The sequence below is a fragment of the Lissotriton vulgaris genome, chromosome 2_1 (genome assembly GCF_964263255.1).
Source record: "Lissotriton vulgaris chromosome 2_1, aLisVul1.2, whole genome shotgun sequence".
NCBI lineage: Eukaryota > Metazoa > Chordata > Amphibia > Caudata > Salamandridae > Lissotriton > Lissotriton vulgaris.
In genome coordinates, this window is record NC_141687.1 from 731,151,792 (window position 1) to 731,164,292 (window position 12,501).

The 12,501-nt window shown below is 42.9% G+C and overlaps 1 protein-coding gene across 1 annotated transcript in view; it reads left to right on the forward strand.

Moving 5' to 3' along the window:
* The window catches only part of RIC3 (RIC3 acetylcholine receptor chaperone), a 143,666-nt gene that overhangs the window by 63,975 nt on the left and 67,190 nt on the right, over positions 1-12,501 (forward strand). Inside the window, exon 3 of the mRNA XM_086956014.1 lies at positions 5,121-5,199. Coding sequence (XP_086812140.1) covers positions 5,121-5,199 — 79 coding nt within the window. The remainder of the gene's footprint in view (positions 1-5,120; positions 5,200-12,501) is intronic.

The window sequence follows — 12,501 nt, forward strand, 5'->3', positions numbered from 1 at the left end:
GTGAGGTCACTAGAGGCACACGACAAGGTTGCCCGTTGTCCCCAATTTTATTCGCACTTTTTATCGAACCTCTAGCGATCGCCATTAGGAATATCAAATCTGACACCGCCCCAATTTCAGGAATGACAAATATAAAACTATATGCAGATGATATTGCCCTTTTTTTAGACTCTAAACCCTCAAGTCAATTGAAGATTCTAAAAATCTTCTCTGACTTTCAAAAGCTAGGGGGTTATAAAATGAATGTAAACAAAACAGAAATTATTCTACTCAACTGCACTCCAGACACTTTAGCTCCTGAATTCAGGCAGATATACAACACGGATCCAAAGAGATATCTTAGTATATTTATATCGGATAGCCTAGACGGCCTTTATTTATTAAATTTTCTACCTTTATTAAAAAAGGTGGGTTCACTTTTAGATCGTTGGAATCTACTACCCCTGTCTCTCATAGGGCGGGCATCGCTAATTCGAATGTCGGTATTACCCCTTTTTAATTTCCTTTTTAGTGCGAATCCCTGCGCAATCCAGGCCTCTTATTTTAAAAAAAATAGAAGCTCTGATTTCCTCTTTCTTATGGGCAAAAAAATCCCCTAGACTTGCACTGAGCACTTTATATTTATCTTACACACAAGGAGGGCTGTCCCTCCCAAATATCAAAGAATATTATTTTGCGTCTTTTGCACATTACATCCATAGGTTTTTTTTTTTAGATAGTCATGAGACAGACAATTTTCTTATGAAAAGGATGTTGTTGGAATTGAAAATCTATGATCCAGTTAGAACCACGAAAGACCCCAAAAAAGTACGATATAAAACTTTGCAGTGGATTTTTAAGGTGAAAACTCAGTTTTGTAAATTTTATGAGTTACCCAATGTAAGTAAGAAGACGAATTTAATGAATTTTAGCCTGGGAGAAGCAGGTTGCATGGACAAAAATATAATAACTCTTTGGAAGCAAAATGGTTTTGAGAAAATTGAAGACTTCCTACTGGGAAATAGGTGGAAATCCTGGGATGAAATTTACAGTCATTTAATTCACTCGCACACAACTCTGAACTGGTCCTTTATTAGGATAAGTCCAAAACTCAGGGAACTCAATATAGGAAATGTATCCCAAAAAGAAAATATTTCCACTACCCTTAATAACAAAACACAAAAGAAAATGAGTATCTGGATTAAAATATTAATAGAAAGTAAGGACCAGGACTTCTACAGCAAGATAATTGAACGATGGAAAAAAGGGAAGATATTATAATTAATCAACAGGTATGGGACAAAATAAATAAATTCAATAAAACCATCTTTCGAGGAGCAAACTTTAAACGTATGCAATTCTACAATAAATGGTTAATATATAGAACCCCGTCCTTTTTACACAATATCTTCCCCCTTGTAGCCGACAAATGCTTTCGATGTGAAGAAAAAGGCACTTGGAAACACATTATCTGGGAGTGTCCAAAAATCCAGGTTTTATGGAAGGAAATAGAAAAATATCTTTCAATCGTCCTTAAAACAAATAATATATTCAATGACCTAATTCGCCTCCTAGGCTGCTCTCCTTTCCACACCCAATATGATGAGCCCCTTTTTATAGCTTCTCTAATAGCTAAATCCCTTATATTACAGTCCTGGAGAACAGATTCTGTCCCATCCTTCCAGGTATGGAAGGCAAAACTACAGCGAATCCAGGGTAGGGAGAAAAAATATGCCTTTAGATCAGGGGCTCTCAAAAAATATGATAATTATTGGAGTGTGTTTGATGTTTAGATATGTCTTGTTATTACTTAACCTGATTTATGCTTTATTGAAAATATTTATTAGTCTATTATGACGGTTCTATCTCCGCACGCTGCACTTTAGAACTCAGCTTTGGAATATTAAATGTGAAGACGTTTATTATATTTGTATGCTATGTACTCTTTCAATTCTAACAAAATCCTTTTGGTTATCCGAACCAGTTTACTAATTGTCTGTTCTTACACAACCTTGCACTGTATAACTTAAATGTTAAAATGACAATTTGTATGAATGTTTTTCAGTATTTTTCTTTCTCGTACTGTATTAATTGGATTTCAATTGTATTGTATTGCTATATTTGAACTCTCAATAAAAAAAAAAGAGTTTTTAAAAAATGAAGCCTTTTTTTAGAAATTGGAGGTAGTTCTAAAAATAACTTTTTTTTCTTCTTTTTGTTGTTTTATCTTTTTTTGTGTTTTTTGAACATTTTGTACTTTTTTTGGCTATTCAAAACAGTTTTATATTTTTTTAGTATTTTTTTAGGGGGAGAAACAAAAAAATGGAATTGAAACTGGCTCAACTGGAGCAAAAAAACAAAAAACCCAAAAAATTACTTCTTTGTGGGGCACTTGTGATTGTCACCTGCAAGCTTTACGCTCTTTTCACCATAGGCGATAAGCTTGCCACATGCAGAACAAGTGATTTTAAAATCAGCAAATCGTGGCTGAATACAAGGCATCATCTCTGATGTTTCTGGTCCCAATGAAGTGGGTTCGTTTCTTTGGGAGGTGGTCCTTGAAGACTGGGGGAGGTTACTGGCCAGTTCCCTGAGCTCTGCACGAGAATAGTTGTTAGGGTGCTTACGGGTCATATGTCAAATCATGGTATAGTTACCAAAGGAATATTTTTTGTTTGGGTTGCCCCTTGAGAGTTCTTCCTTACAGATTAGGCAAGTTACCTTGGCCGCATTCACTTTTTTCTTGCCCTCTGGGAGTGAAAAAAACTCCCATACAATGTGTGACTTGGGCTTGTATGGGGTATTTTGTTCAGACAGCCATCTTCCACCATCCTCCTCTTCCTCTTCCTCCTCCTCCTCTTGTTGACCACCAATGTAATCTTGAGCTGGTCCTCTTGGTTGTTGTGGTGGTAGTGGTGGGGCAGAAGCACCAACTGCTGCTGCTACTGAAGCCATTATAAAGATCAAAAAGGTACAGAGAGGTACAAACAGGTCTTCCTCAGTCAAAGGACAAAGTCAGAATAAGGAAAAAAGGTGGGGTCTTTCATCATTTGGAAAAAAAAAACTGTCCTGAACCAATGAGAAGTGTTATTTTCAGGTCACAAGACTAGGGGCTTCATCATTATGAAACCAAAACTGTTATGAACCAATGAAAAGTGTTATTTTCAGGTTACATGCACCGACGCGCTTACGCTACGCGCCCGGGGGCGCGCCCCGGGTCGCGTCGCATAAGCGCGTCGGATGTTTACGTTGCGCGATCGTATTCGCTCGAGTACTTCCGGGTGCGCTTACGCTGTGCGTATCACGCGGACGCGGCTACGCGATACGTCACGATCATGTTTTCGTTCGCGATATTGGCGCTTACGGGACGCTCCCCGGAGCGCGCCCCGGGCGCTTTATAGAAGTACGCTCTTCGGGGCGCTCCCGGGGCGCGCACCGGTAGCGCTCCCAAAAAATAAAAAAATAAATAAATAAAAAAAATGGGATAAATTGTAGGGACTGGTAGCCCTATTCTTAAGTGGTTTTTACGAAAATTAACTTTGAAAAAATATGTATTGTGCTACATTGGGCTATATATATGTTAGAGCCAAAATGTAGCCCAAATGTAGCCCAATGTAGCCCAAAGATGGCCACCAGAGACAAAAAAAAAAATATAGCCCAAATATAGCCCAACTGTAGCCCAATGACAGAATGTACCAGAGTGTTCTAAACAACTAGAGCGCTAACAGTCTTACTTATAAAGTGAGACTTATAGTTAGGAATTAGCATTAAAAAAACCTATGAAATTCACTTCAAAAACCATAGGTTTCACACCAGTTATAGTTAGGAGTTAGCATTTAAAAAACCTATTAAATTCACTAAAAAAACCATAGGTTTCACATCAGTTATAGTTAGCTGGAAATTTTACTGACATAAAACCATTGAAATTCCACGTTATAGTTAGTTGGACTCACTATAACTTGATGCACTATAACTGATGTGAAACCTATGTTTTTTTTAGTGAATATATATATATATATATATATATATATATATATATATCATACAACCCTATACCAGTGACGATGGCAGTTGTTCAAATAAATATTCACTTATTCTTGTCCTGAATAAGTAATATAAACGATGGGAATGTGTCAAATGCGGTAAATTATTAATAATGCTTTAAATGCTACTGCTCAGTTATTTAAATCCAATTACTCACCATTGCCCATTGCTTTATGAATACAAAAGGGAGAGAGAATGAATACATAACGGATAATTGTGTAGTATGCTATAGTATTGCTATCAAGGGGTGTGGTGACATCAGAAATCACAAGCCCGAAGCCTGAGTGTTTTTAAATGTTCCTAGAATCCTGAGGTGGCAATATAGAGTCATATTACTCATGTTACCTATAATTTGTATATTATATGTTTCTTTTGGAGTAGTTAAGTTAAAAAATCTGCTTTCTTCAAAGTGATGCTAACAGTGGGTACTGATATGAATTAGAACGCTTAGGTTTGGTTGACCTTTTTATGAATACATTTTTGACTAACCAATGGACAATGGTGGGGACTACATAATTAGGAATATTTTCAACTTTACCAAATAATTTGTGATTTCACAAAAAAGTTTGTTTCATGCTCAGATGGATGAAAATATTACTGCCACGAACTGTGCTTCAGAATGTGCTTTTTTCCCGCATAGCTTAAATAACCTTTATGCATAAATGAGTTCTCCAAGTTTCATAATCATAGAAGCCTTGGCAATGGGAAAACTTTGCAGAACGGTTTGTGGACTGTCATTATGATATTACAATCCATGCTTCACAGGGGAACATGAAATATGTTCCATATTTCACAGTTAACTATTTTGTGCAATAAAGGCACATCTCCATACACAATGACATTACCAGCAGTATTATTAAAACATCAGAATTTACTAAAATAAATGATCACGTTGAGAAGGGAAACGCATTCCTGCATTGAAGAAAATGTGTAATATGTGTTGAAATATAATATTGCCTTCTCGAAGTCATTTATTGAGGCATTGACTGGCTCCTTTCCATGTAATTTCACCTGCCTGCATCAAGATTATTATTGATTTTTTCAGTTGAACAGATTCCCATTTAATGCCACAGTAACACAGTGTTATTGTCCTCCAGCTTTCAACAAAGGGACGAGGCGGCCCAGAGGAAAAGACGTGCACTCCTACTGCAAATGGAAATTTGAAGAGGAAAATCAGTAAGTTGTAACAGCTTTACTGTGTGATCGTCTGGGTGATTGAGGTCGGTGCAAAATAATATGTTTCTTTGGACCTATGGCTTAGATGGCCACAGATTGTTGGTAGCAGCTTAACAACGCATCTGTTGAGCCTGAATTGCCTACATGAGCCATATAAATGGGCCCTCGATGTGTACGGTACAATGCTCCAAAGCAATGAAAATGTATTTAGAAAAATGCACAAATACCACTTTAATAAAAGGTTGCACTTCTAAAACAGTGTTTATTTTACAAGCACATTTTGGGCCGTATTGCAAGTTTGGTGGTTAATAAGACCGCCAACCCCGTGGTGTCGGTCCGTCAACACTGCAGGCCCACCCACAGTATTATGAGTGCGGCAATCAGACTGCCACAGTTCTGCTGCGACCGCTGGAGATCCAGGATCCCGCGGCAGCCGCACATTGGTCAGGCATAGTAATATGCTGGTGGTGCCATTGCGGCACCGGCAAGCATATTGGGAGTTTCCAAACCACCATCCTTTCCACGGCAGTGAGCCAGCAATGAAAAGGGTGGCGGTGAGGCATCTAAGGGGGGCCCTGCTGGTCCTGGGGGTGCAACAGAAGGTTTAGAGCTCTTTGTCTAGTTTTTAAGTGCAATTAGCATGTATAGAAATGTATTTTTGTACTTTGACCAATGTCCATGTTTATAGGAATGGTAATTTCATTGTGTGCATGAGAAGACAGAAGAAAGATTTTCTTTTGGCAGTCTTTCTTGGTCAGCCAGCAAAACGTGTTGCTCATTTCCCCAAACTTTAACATATTCACCCGTGTTTCGTCACAATAATACACATAAACAAAGAACTTTAAAGATTGTTTAAGCTGAACAGCTGCCGTTTTGGAGTGGGGTTCTCAACTACAACTGATCTATTGCTGACAGTAAAAAAACATGATAATTTTTCACGTTGGACAATAAAAAGTATCGAAAGTGAATTAGGGGGATAGTCAATTTCTCAAATTCCACTTTGACTCATCAAAGATTTGTCTTATTTAGATGTTATATCACTCTAGCCCATGTGGATATTCTGTCATTGTGAATTACTTATTCTACAAAGTCACCATATCATGTCAATAAACATTTACATTCTTCAAGTGCAATGTGCAAAATTATGTTAGTCACATATCTCCCTCCACGACTGCTGTTGATTAAGGTAATTAATTAAAGAGTTGCAAAAAGGAAATCTATGACAGACTCTTTCATGCATATATAAATGAAAGAAAAGTAAAAACAGTTCTGTTAGCAGACAGCTAGTCCAACCTTTGTACATTGCTATTATGCTGCTGCAAAAATGTATTAGTACAGGCTATGGTTCCAATTGCATCCACAGTTCTTTGTCCTTAATGAGACTTCCTGGGTGTTTAGTCTCAAGTAAGATAATATACTCCGATTCCATCCTTCTCTGAGTCTCTGTTGGATTTGAGTATCTTTACCGCCTGCCTGGCGGGGAATTGTTGACAGCTGTTGAGAGGGAAGCGGGTGCAGGAGGGCAGCATTGTTAAACACACACATACATACATATATAAGTGGTAACAATTATTAAAAACATGTCACAGTATATCATTTTTTTTAGTAATGTATATATGTAAATATATATATGTATATATTCAATACACAAATATAAACAATTGCATTGCAAAATAGATTAAATAATTCAGCTAATAAAAAATGTAAAACATTTAAAATCCCTAAAGATACATTGACGGGGCGTGGCCAAGTAGGTCGTGCCTGCTCGTCGTTTGGATCCCTGGCCTGGGCCCACGCCACATAGCGGAGCATAGCGGATCCCCTGACATTGTCCTTGATCTCACCTTGGTCCGGTGGCTGCTGCAGAGACATAACTCTGGAAGCAGTGCGTCGCCGGCACATATTTTAGCGACTGGCATCCCACCTGACGCTGAGCGACCTGCAGCCTATCTAACAGATGGGCAGAGAGGCGCCTTCGGTGGTTGCGCATCCCTGTGAGGATCCTTCCAGCGGCCCTCTGTGAGTCTGTAGCGAGTGCAACGGCGGAGAGGAGACGCCGCGATCCACCTCTGGCAGGAGCCACAACCTCGCCAGCAAAGCGGCTCCTCCTGTGGGGTGAGAAAATGGCAGCTGGCGGCGGATGCCGATAGCGGAGCTGATCTCGACGATCCCAGCGGGGAAGCCTGCACGCGGTGGCAGCGGACCCCCTGGAGGCTGCGATCCACCCCCTCTAGAAGACTTGGGAGCTGGGAAGACCAGGCCTGGGCTCACGAGCTTCGGCAAATGGCCTGAAAGAGACTACGATAGTGCTACATGCCGGACTCTCTGAAGGACGCCCTCCCACTGGCCGGCGGGGTGCCCTGTTTGAGGCCCTAAAGAGTGCTGTGCTGAAGTCCACGTACGCCTGGGAACCAGCTCAGAGTGCGGACCAGAGTGGGGGCCCTCCTGTACATGGGGTGGGGTCCAGGAGCTGATCTGACTGGGAGGTGACGTTGTGTGCTGCTGTAGCCCGGGACAATTGTGGACTTCGTCCATCATGTTTTCAGTTGTAAGTTCTTTGTTGTGGGTTTCATGGTTTACTCCGCCTCCCCTAGCCAAGACGGGTTAATGGTCTTTGCACTTGGCCCCTCATATCCCCCTCTACAGACCCAGGGGCAACTTCTTGTAGGTTACTCCAGGATCTCCCCTTATGCCGAATGATCTTAAGAACCTGTCCCTTAACATTAAGGGGCTTAACAACCTCACCTAAAGGCGAGCAGTCTTGTCCTTTCTCGAAAACTCCGAAGCCTACATCTACCTGCTCCAAGAAACACACCTTCTCCCGACTGATACGCATAGGCTGAGGTCCAGGGCCTTCCTTTTTAATTGTTCTCTTCTCATTCTTCTAAAACAACGGTGGCGACGATCCTGGTCTCAGCTCAGTTCCCAAGTCTGATAGATTGCAAACAGGCCGAGATCAAGGGTAGATTTCTGGCACACACCTTCACCCTGGGCACATGCACTCCTACAGTAGCTACTGTATATGTTCCCAATGAAGGCCAAGAGGGGTTCAACCGAGACGTAATACAAGACTCCCTGACAAAACTGTTCTCCTAGGGGGGGGGGGGGGGGTTTAACCTGGCCTTTGATGGCACGATGGACCGGTTAGGGCAGCAATGGGGGCAGATGGGGGCTCTTTCTGGCAGGGGCTGGGCTCATAGACATTTGGTGGCTGCACCACCCAGGGTACAGAGAATACACCTTTTACTCCCACCCCCACAAGACATACGCCAGAATTGATTACATGCTCACCTCCGACACATTGACCCAACAGACACGAGATGTTGAAATCCTTCCCTGCCCCTTATCAGACCACTCGGCGGTGCGGATTTCTCTATCCTTGCATCAAGTCCGACCCTCACAGCAATTCTGGCACTTGCATGAGACCATGCTACAGCGCCCTTCAGTGGTACAACAAATCCAACAGTACATAACTAACTACCTAGATCTCAATGACTCCCCTTCCATTTCTACAACAACCCTTTGGGAGGCCCTAAAGGCAGTAGTTAGAGGGGTATTCCTGAGTATAGCGGCAGCAGACAATAAGGACAGGAGAGAGAAAAGGGAGCGCCTATCCATGGAAGTAGCTGGATTAAAACGCATCCACCAATGGACAGGGGCACCTTGAGTCTGGAAACAGCTTAAGGCGGCTAGGGCGCAGCTAGCAGGGCTGGATGTTGACCGGGCTGAATACACAGTCCTTCGCCTGACACATGCCTTTTATGTGGGGGACAGATGTGGGAAACGTCTTGCCAATAGGTTGCTTGCGCAGCGACCGGCGTCCCGTTTTACTATGATCCGGGACTAACTGGGGAGAGAGTGCAATACCGATCATAAAATTGTGGATGAGTTTTGGCACTTTTATGAGACCCTATATATTGCCCAGACTCTGCCTAATGAGGAGCCGGCCCGCTGTCTGCAAGAGGTCGCTACATTTAAACATTTACCAAGGCAGGCGGAGGAGCTCATGGCCCCTATCCACTTAGAGGAAGTGGTTTCTGCCATCTCTCATTTGAAACTTCACAAGTCACCGGGTCCAGACGGCTTCTCTTCCGTTTTCTATTAAAAGTTTTGCGCGCTGCTAGCCCCACTGCTGGTGTTGGTTTACAACTCGATCAGGACTGCTCATGCCACCTCTCTCCCACCTTCCATGCTGGAGGCATTGATCACCTTAATACCTATACCGGGCAAGGATAGGTGCTTGTTTGGTTCCTTTCGCCCCATATCCCTCCTGAATGTGAATCTAAAGATTTTTACTGGGATCCTGACGTGTAGGCTCTCTCGTCATCTGCCCGGGTCAATAGACCCAGACCAATTCAGGTTCGTTCCTGGACATCAGTGTTCTAACAACACCAAGAGGCTCCTACATTTGGTGGACAGATCTGAACGCTTCCCGGCGGAACGCATGATTTTCTCTGTCAACGCTGAGAAAGCGTTCGACAGGGTTCATTGGCCGTATCTCAAGGCAACTCTGGTTCACTTTGGCCTCCCATGCCGCTTCATTGACTGGGTATTTAGTAGCTACGCTAACCCCACGGCCACAGTGCGGGTGAATGGGATGGCTTTGTCTGCCTTTCCCATATGCCGAGGGACAAGACAGGGCTATCCCCTGTCTGTTCACCCTGTATATGGAACCTATGGCCCAAAGGGTTCGAGATGATCAGAGTATCAGGGGGCACGCTTCGGGGTGTCAGAACACAAACTCTGCTTAGACGCGGTTGATGTGGACCCCCGAGAATCTCTGCCTGCTTTCTTGGCGGAGCTAGACAGGTTTGCCCTGGTCACTGGGTTTAAGATCAATGTATATAAATCTCAGGCCTTACATCTTTCCTTGCAGCCTGAGACTCTGAGGTACCTACAGCGTCTGTATCCGGTCCAGTGGGCCCGCAACTCAATTCCTTACCTAGGATTGCAAGTCTCTGCTACTATACAAGCCACCAGAGTTCAAAATTATGCGTCAATCTCCCGACAGGTCCGAGATTCCCTCCGCAAGTGGAGACCGCACTCTCTCTCCTGGCTAGGCCGTATAGCTGCTGTGAAAATGGTGATATTGCCCCAGCTTCTTTATTTATTCCACACATTGCCACTTGTACCTCCACCTGGGGTCATACACTCATTGCAATGGGACATAGAACATTTTGGGCTAGATGTAGGTAAATAGTATTTACCGATTCGTAAATATTGAATTTTACCGATTCTGTATTTACGAATCGGTAAATATTATGTAGCTAAAAATTCGGTAAAAATTACCGAATCATTAAGATTCGTAATTACCGAATCAGTATTTACCGATTCGGTAATTGCCATTCATTCCAATGGGCCTGGAGGCCCATAGGAATGAATGGCAATTACCGAATCGGTAAATACCGATTCGGTAAAAGGGGGAAAACATTGAAGGGTGGCAGGCCACCTACATCTGGCCCTTTGTCTGGCGCCAATAAAGTGCTCGGTTACGTCGAGAGCTCACTTATAGAGACCCTGTTAAGGGAGGCCTAGGGATCCCTGATCTCAATGCTTTCGGCGGGGTCCGAGAAACATTGGTTATTTATGGATCGGTCGCTTGCTAGTCAGCCCCTGTGGGGTGTTCCCTTCTTTGCACGTGCGGGACAGCCTCAAAACCTATACTTCTCTGAGGTGACTAGACCTACTCTGTTGGCGTGTGACAAGGTTGCTGCCCCTCGAGGGCTTACGACCTTTCCGTCATTGATCACGCCTATAGTCCATAACCCTGACTTCACACTGGGCCTTGATTCTGAGATTTTCCTAAACTGGACCACGGAATCATGTTGCTCCATAGGGTACCTTTTCAATATCTCTGGGCCCCGCTCCATTACTAATCTTCACAAGGAGCAGGCTATACCGTTACTGTTATTTGCTGGTTCGCCACTGGGTGTTACATGGGGATGTCCCGGGGGTGTGGAAAGACACCTCTCCCCGTTTGAGTAGTGGCTGCTTACACGCCCTATTGATGCACATCTGACCTCGGACTTATATAAGTTGCACCTCAGATTTCGTGAAAACTCCTGGCCAGTTACGTTGGGAGAGGGTGTTAGGTATAGCACTGACGCAGAACGAGTGGAATGACATCTATTTTAAGGCCCGCCGCACAGCACATGGTAACCCCTTACGTAGCCTGCAAAGTTGGCGAGCCTGTGGCCAGTTGGGTACCCTAACTCATTTACTGTGGCACTGCCCTTCATTGGGGACATATTGGCAGCAGATCCTTGAAGACGTGGACTCCGACTTCGACACGCAGATCCCTCGATTCACAGTGTATGTTCTTCTGGGCCTTCCTAACGCTATAATCTTTCCCCTCAAATCTCGAAGAGGTAAACAGATGGCACTTGCACTGGGGGCTGCGGTTCACAACATCCTCTTTCACTGTGGCACTAAGACAGTTCCAACCCGGCTGGGATGGCTTCCTAGGATGTGGTACATCTTGGGAAAGGAAAAGATTTCACTTGCTTCAACTCATCCTGGGGCCTCAATTCATGACTTAAGGGAACCTTTCCTCACACTACTAACGTCCGAGTTCACGGAGCTTACTTGTTCCAAATATTTGTGATTCTTGAGACTTGTGGACCCTCCCAGGTTGCCAGCCTTCAACACCTCTACTACCTAATGTACTTTTCGCTATGGGTCTTCCCAAGTTTGACCTTACTGTTACCATCTCCTGGAAGCACAGTTTATATCTGGAGGGAGGAGGGAGGGGTGGTTGAGGGGGTGTTCTCTTATTTTTGTTATTTCTTTGGCCAAACCTGATAAAGAAATTGGCCGGTTGCATCCTGATGACCACAGAGCAAATTGGCTCGTTCGCTGTTTCCTTTGTCTTGGAAATTAATAAAAGAAATGTAAACAACAAAAAACCACATTGACGAAAAATATTATAAACATTTAAAAAATAAAAACATTAATACAAAATATAAAAATAAACAAATAGTATTGTAATATATATTAAACAATAGAAGGAAAAGTATTGGAGTCTGGAAGTATTAGATATACTATTCCCACTCCAATTTATACAACAGTAGGAAACGTGTTGAACTTTGGAGCAGTTAGATTTACTATTCTTACTCCAGTCTGTAATATAACTACTCCAGACTAAGCAACAGTAGGGAAAGTGTCAAACTTGGGCTTTGGAGAGGTCAAATTTACTATTCCTACTCCAGTCAGCAAAATAGTAGGAAATATGTTTGACTTTGGATGTGTTAGATGTATAATTCCTACTCCAGTCTAAGCAACAATAGGGAAAGCACTTCACTC